Raw genomic sequence first — 7,163 nt, 5'->3', positions numbered from 1 at the left:
ATGCTGCTTGGTCAAGAAGAACCAAGTACATCTGCATGCAGTGTGTTGTACCTTTGTGTCCTGGATGGTTTGGCAACTATCAGATAATAGTCTTAGAAATGAGCCAAGATGATTTGATTGGAAATAAGACACATGCATAGACCTAACACTTCAGACACATTTCTCATTTACACTTAAAAATGCCTTTTTAAAATAAACTGCACAGTATGTTTCCTTAATTTTTTTTTATCTACTCCTGCACAGCTTAATGTAAAATGTTGAAATGAGTTTGTTTTTCCCGATTGGACTTAAAAAGATATTTATATTCTGTTCAGACTCTAAGAGTTTAGAGGTAACTGGTGAAGTTTCCAGATGGAGATGATTTGAGGCTCCATGTCATCTGATGGTGCCGGTTCACAGGCATCCACCAGGACATCAGAACATTTTGCTTCCCTCTACCGACTAGCTTCATGCAAATACTGCTCATCATTTCAGTCCCTCCCCATACGAGGCCAAACAGTCATAATTCCTGCATTCATCACCTTGGAGTCTCTAAGGTGAATCATTTTAATGATACTTCGATCACTAAAATTCAGGAAGTTCCTGAATCAAAATCAAGGTTCTTGAATAGCTTAATGATCAAATAAAAGGTATATTAGATTCTCCAGTCACATAAATCCCCCCCCCCCCCAGAATGAAGACATGAGGCAACATTAAGTGCAGAATAATTCATTGTCAAATAGCAGAAAACAATACAGCAGTCACACAGTACATACCAAGCAGTTTAAATATTGTACACTCAGCTTCCCAAATAATCCCATCCGTCCTGCTCAGATGCAGCATTACATGCACACTTTGCCCCCCCCCCAAAAAATAAACACAAACTCCATACAAATCGACACCCCATCTTAACCCAGAGACTAGAATCTCAGCCACACATGATCAGAAATCACTCCATGTTGTATTGCTTTCAGCGTACATGTTGCCGTTTTGTTAAAGCCTGAGGAGCGTGAGCCCCTCAACGGCACAAGCAGTTTAAAAAATATATATATATATAATTAAATAAAAGCTCCACCCGCCACATGCTTCTCTAAAACGTAGTATAATGTGCTGCTTCCCATCTACACGCTACCTGAACACACTCGATCACAGACGCAGCCGATATGGAAGACCATTCCTGCTGGACAGGAGAGAGATTTAAAAAAAAATAATTTTGGAAATCAGAATAAAAGATACATTTCTGCAGCCGGTCACTTCAAGTTCATTCTTTACGTAACCTGGGATGTCAGATTGTCGACTTCTAAGCATTTGGCTTTCTTTGTCACTTTTTAAAGGGGCTAAAAAAAAGAATAAGTCAAACATTTGACACGTTAAATAAAATCTTTTGGTGATAAAGGTCTGCTGGTGTCTCCGGGCAGAAATGGGCTTCCAGGGTGTTTTACATCATAGCTTAAAGTGTCCAACTACAAAGAAAATTTAAAAAAATACGTGGTACAGGCTTCATTTACAGCAACATATTTCAACTCCTATGGGTAAAAAAAAAAAAAAAAGGAAATCAATCTGCAGAAATTAATTTACATTCATTTGTAAATAGGACAGCATCTTGGATTTATTGTTGGAAAGTTTTCAGCCCTGTGCTACTTAAAACAAATAAAAACAAAACTCATCCACTGCATTAGTTGGTGCATCATTAGGTTAGCTTCCTCGGAAACAAAAACAGGTGAAACTAAAAGACTCCCTGACGCTTCAGCACAATCGGACCTCAGCTAATTCCTGGGTTTCCTGAACGAACGCAGCCCCGCTGCGAGCGGCACGGCCTCGGGTTAAGACTCAGGTAGTGTTAGGGTCAGCCTGGATCCTAACACTACCTCTCTTCAGTTTTAGTCAATCAACTTATATTTTGGGTCAAAACATCTTATTTTAAACTAAATGATTTTTAAAGTATTCTCAGCCCCAATTAGCCGTTTCTGAACTGATCAAACTGAAACCATTCTTACAAATCCTCCCAGCGAGTTCAGAGGTTCACATGTGAGCCCTATGCAGGTTTTATTAGTTCTTCGTCTGAAAAGCATCAGCTGGAAGGTTTCCTACGCGTACTGCAGCTTTCTAAGCCGTTTAATCTCCGAAACTAATTCAGTTCTCTACAAGCTGTTCTGGGATCTGTTGTCTTTGATAAATCTGTTTAAGAAATATTCTTGGAATATTTTTCAAATTTCTGTTTTGATTTGCAAACTTTATCTCACTCGGACTACAACATAAAAAATAAAAGCAATTTAAAGACGTTCTTATATTTATAGCAGCGCCTTCATCTTCTTGAAGATTTCAACTGCTGCCTGATTTAAACTATCTGTGAAATCCACCAAATTGTTAAAAGGTCGTCTTTGAAAATAGATTCTGGAGCATCATGAACTCCAAACACTTGAACCTAAACCGGATCCGACAGGCTGGAAGAGTGCAGAAGTTTCATCCCCATCGCCTCTGGTGCTGAAGGTCACATGCTTCATCACAAAATGTAACAAGACTTGTTCCACAAAATGCATAATCATCTGTTAAAGAGCAAATCGTGCAAATCTGGGCTCTAGAAAAAATACGAACTTGGAGTTAGAAAAAGTTCCAAGAGGAAGATCAGGCAGAGACGTCATTGAGTCTTTGGTGAGGTGATGTAGGAGTCCGAATCCCTGAAGAGCAGCTGGTTCACTCCAAGTGAAAATGCAATTATTTGAGCTGATAAAGTCCCCAGAACGCGTGAAGCAGAGAACGCTCTGGGCCACAAGAAGAGCCCTTGGTAGATCCAACAGAATGACGCTGGTACAGAGAGGGAATGTAAATGATGCTGGTTATCTGGAGACAAACGATACCATCCGATGGTGCAAAACTAAGAAAACCTGCTGATCCCAGTTCAGTCTGTGCTGTCAGAAAGTGAAGAGGTACCCTCAGAAGCTTTAAACAAAGTGAAGGCAGCGAGTTTGGAGGAAGGTTCCTATGGACAGCGACGATGAGGAAGAGCTGCGCCGTGGATCCGCTCTGATAACCGAGCGGACGTCTGTTTGGACACAGCAGCAGCTCGGACGCCTCATCTGGGCGTCGCTATGGGACAGTCACAAGGAGCTCATCTTTTTCCTGATTTCATGTAGGACGGGATGGCTCCTCGGGCCGTCAAACCCTCAAAACGTTTGTAGGTGTAGTTGATGAAGACCCAGTCCTTGTTCTTCAGATCCGTCTCGGTGTGATTGGACACTTGGGTGGCTGAAGAAAAGAAAAAGAAAAAGGAGGAATTAAATATTTTAATCTGAATAATCCTGGAGGTGATAACCACAAAATGGCTTACTTGTTGGAGTGAGGATATCAGAGTCGGGGAACTCATCGAAGTTGGATGTGTCATCAATGCTTTTGATATTGATGGGAATGGCGGCGGGTCTTTCCCTGCAGGAACCAGGAGAGAGGTCAGGGAAATGGGACGGAGACGAGCTCCTGGATTCCAGCTTCAGAGTCAAACTGCTCACCTGATATGGTCGTAGTCCACGCCCTCAAAGAAAGGGTTGGACTTTATCTCCTCCACACTCGCAGCTCCAATCCTGTGCTCCTCCTCACAGCAGAACCTGCACAAAACAAATGAGGTTTATTACCGACATGATTTTATGAGACATTTGGACAAATCATAGTAGAGGCTCTGTTCTCCTGCCTGAGGATGAGGTCTTTAGCCTTCTCTGATATTGGCACTTCTGGAGGGAAGGTGAGCGTCTCTCTCCAGTTCATCACCTTCCTGTAGGTCTCTTGAGGCGTCTCCGAGCAGAACGGAGGGTAACCTGGAGCAGCGAGGTTATCAAACCGTTTAGTCTCCATGTCCGATCCAAAAACCCACCAACAAGGTAAAGAAAGCAGAGACTGTTCCGACATTACCTATCAGCATCTCATACATTATCACACCAAGGCTCCACCAGTCACACAGTTTGTTGTAGCCGTTCTGCATGAAGACCTCTGGAGCGATGTAGTCTGGGGTTCCCACTGTGGAAAAGGCCTGAGAGCAAAGAGACCACCAGGAGGTATTAGCCCCGTTTACACCAAGGTAACTGTTGAATGTAAACGCACAACGAGCTGGACCGCGCCAGACACAACCAAACCGCACTAAACTGGTACTAGTTCACTGCCAGGGCTCGGCGCGGTTCAGTTCTGGCTCGGTTCTCTGATAACAAAGCGTGCGTGAGCAGACAACGCCATCTCCTAACAGTCAGCTTCTGTTAAACCTTATTTGTCAGTGAACTTTATTTAAAGCAGCGATCTTTGTGACCTACAGAGTTGACGCATAAGTTATTTTAAATAATTACTAATATACAGCACTTAACACTATCAATGCTACGAGTGGGGCTCCCCTCTTGAAATACCAACTATGTAAGTTGGGAGAAGACGCACAGTCATTGGTCAGGTCATGTGACCTGGAAGAACGTATTGCTTTATGGCCGCAGGCTCTTATAGCGTCATGGAGCAAACACTTTTGCTCTACTATTTTTCAGCCGGCTCTACTACTTGTCATGGATGAGGAAAAAAAAAAAAAGTTTAAACCTTCTGAGGCTAAAAAGAGAAAACATGAAAGGGATTCTGTGAGAGAAAAAACAAAAGTCGATGTTGGAAAGGTGTTGTTCGTTGGCGCAGGCTGAAAGAAGAAGCCAAAAGTAAAACAGATTCTCTTTTCTCAACTTTATTATTAGACTGCTAAGTTACCACTTTGCTCCTGGTATACAGTCATATATATTTATTATTTTCGGGCAGTTACAGGTCTAGCGCCCCTAGTGGCAAAAAGTTACATGGTGAGCCTGTAAGGTTAAGTTAAAACAACACAGAGCGAGTTAGGAAATAAAAAAAAAAATGAAACCACTAAAACATTAAAGGCCTTGGTTTAGTTTTGTGACTGATGACCGTCTTTGTCATGACTTGTTCTTATTGGTTCTAGGGAGAACTTTGTTTGGAACAACATTAAACATAAAGAACTTCGACAAAGTTCTCCAAAGCTCCATCTTGAGGGCTTATGCCTCAGAGTAAAGGAATCAAATCAATCGTTTTGATCTTTTGTGGCCTTCAGATTTTACTTTGACCAAGTGGGAACTTGGGTCATCCTGTCATACAGCACCTACTTACTACAAAGAAGCCCTTAAAGGCTTTGTGCCGGTGTCTGAAGGTATGAGAGACACAACCAGTTTCACAGAGGCTCTACGTTAATATTAGTGGTGGGAACGCTGCAGAATCGACCGTGATAAAACTTTATATTTTAAAGCATGTTGCCATAGCAACACAGACATGTTTGTCTAGACGTGGCACTGCCTGAAATAAGCCCTGGCTGTAGAAACCATATGTTGGAGCTTCGTATTGACTGAGACATTTAGGGCTGCAACTAACGATTACTTTGCAAATCGATTAATCCGTTGATTATTTTTTTGATGAATCTATTAATAATCGTATAACAAAAGGTTCCTCAAAGAAGACTTAAATAAACCAGGTGAAACTAAAACTTTTCCACGTGAGGAGTTCTGGATGGAGCATATTGGTTGAACAATTTTTTTATCTAAAATGCAAAATGTTTATACATTTCTTTGTAATAATTTTGGTATGATTACTGCTCTAAATGGGTCCCTCTGTCAGCTAAAGGCATGTTTAAGAGTCTCTACACTCCAGTTAAGGATTAATTGATTAAATTAGTTGCCGATTATTTTAATAATCGATTAATCTGATTAATTGTTTAAGCCCTAGAGACTAATCTCACTGATAACTGTGCTTATTAACCCTGCAGTTTAAACAGTAAATGTGGATAAACCTTGAAATGAACTGGTTAAGGTCCCGTATAAATCAATCTTTTTTACTCCATGCTTGGTTTAATGAAAATCTGCAGTTTGTTAAATAGAGATTTACAGCCAGATTAAACTAAACACAATCAACCAACTCTGATGAGACGTGAGATTACATTTTTAAGACCACACACTTCTTTGTTCAGTTTTAGACAATTTGTGCTTTGGTTTCTTTAAAAGAAGATAAACTAGGTTTAATAAAAAGGTGTGCAGTCTTGTCATGACAGTCATCAGCTCAAAGTGCCACTTCCTGTAACATGTAACCAAAATGCAAATGAGGTGCAGCGAGAGCCGAGTTCAGACCTACCAGCTGCCTCCTGTTCCTCTTCCAGGTTTCTGCTTTCCTCTTAGAGTTCATATTCTGAAAGGCTGTTGGAAAAACACAAACATTTCTAACTTATTAAGCACCAGATAAAAACATCTTTAAAAGATTCCTCTTTGCTCTGCTGTTGGGCTCTCGAAAATGTTTAGTTTGATAGTTATTCCTAAAGCTGACTATAAAAATAGCTTTAAGAAAGTAAACAGAATCAGGAGTTTGTTTCAGAACCAGCAGTTGGACCCAGAACACTGCAGCCTTAGATCTGCACATTCAAACCAAAACTAGATGATCAGCATAGAGACCTCAGTTAGACGGCATCTAATGGAAGCTGCTTCCAGTCCCTTCACTCGATTCATGCAAGGGTCACTTCTAACAGCGACACCCATCTGCTGACGTTTGGCGGCTTGTAGAATCTTCACTACAAGCTTCACTTCAGGCCAGAACACCCAATCCAATTGTGTCCGATCAGACAGAAAATCGTGTCGGACGAGGTCGTGGCGTTTAGCACTCATTTAAAGCCATTGGTGATGATCACACCTGATACGGTTGCACAGGTCTGACTGAGATAGACTTCATGCAGGGCTCCATGTTAACCATCGCCCGATCTCCCGGGGCAAGTCGTTTTTATTGTTGGAAGAGTACAATGATCGCAAAAAAATTATTTATCACTCAAAATTACTTTAAAATCACCGACAATCGATGAAAACGACCCAGAAGCGTTGCGGACGCCATTTTTGTTTTTTTGTACACATTCTCTTGTGATTTGAAAAAGCCGGGTGATTTTCCCCCAGATGGCGTGATTTATGTCCTCCTAGCGGTAATTTTGATGTAGTTACCAAAACGACAAACAAGCTAGAAAGCGCTATCATATGGCAGTCTTCTGTACAGTGATGCAGGTCATACATTAAAAAATGTTCATTAAATGTTTTTTCTTGTAGACATTGGAGAGGTGCATTTAAATGTTATAGAGCTAAACATGTTAAATTGGTGACCTGTTATGTTATTATTGTCTTGTTGCTGCATTTATT

At 41.1% G+C, this 7,163-nt stretch overlaps 1 protein-coding gene across 3 annotated transcripts in view; it reads right to left on the bottom strand.

Moving 5' to 3' along the window:
* Positions 1–692: 692 nt before the first annotated feature.
* stk38 (serine/threonine kinase 38) overlaps positions 693–7,163 on the bottom strand; it is a 23,670-nt gene continuing 17,199 nt past the window's right edge. For all 3 annotated transcript variants that reach the window (XM_015394602.1, XM_015394601.1, XM_015394603.1), the window contains exons 9-14: positions 6,124–6,185; positions 3,880–3,997; positions 3,662–3,785; positions 3,483–3,578; positions 3,308–3,402; positions 693–3,225 (exon numbers count right to left, since the gene is read on the bottom strand). In XM_015394602.1, coding sequence (XP_015250088.1) covers positions 3,089–3,225; positions 3,308–3,402; positions 3,483–3,578; positions 3,662–3,785; positions 3,880–3,997; positions 6,124–6,185 — 632 coding nt within the window. In that variant the 3' untranslated portion in view covers positions 693–3,088. The remainder of the gene's footprint in view (positions 3,226–3,307; positions 3,403–3,482; positions 3,579–3,661; positions 3,786–3,879; positions 3,998–6,123; positions 6,186–7,163) is intronic.

Source organism: Cyprinodon variegatus, unplaced genomic scaffold (genome assembly GCF_000732505.1).
Source record: "Cyprinodon variegatus isolate N-32 unplaced genomic scaffold, C_variegatus-1.0 Scaffold698, whole genome shotgun sequence".
NCBI lineage: Eukaryota > Metazoa > Chordata > Actinopteri > Cyprinodontiformes > Cyprinodontidae > Cyprinodon > Cyprinodon variegatus.
The sequence above is the reverse complement of the archived record's forward strand: the minus strand, read 5'-3'. Positions and strand labels throughout refer to the sequence as shown.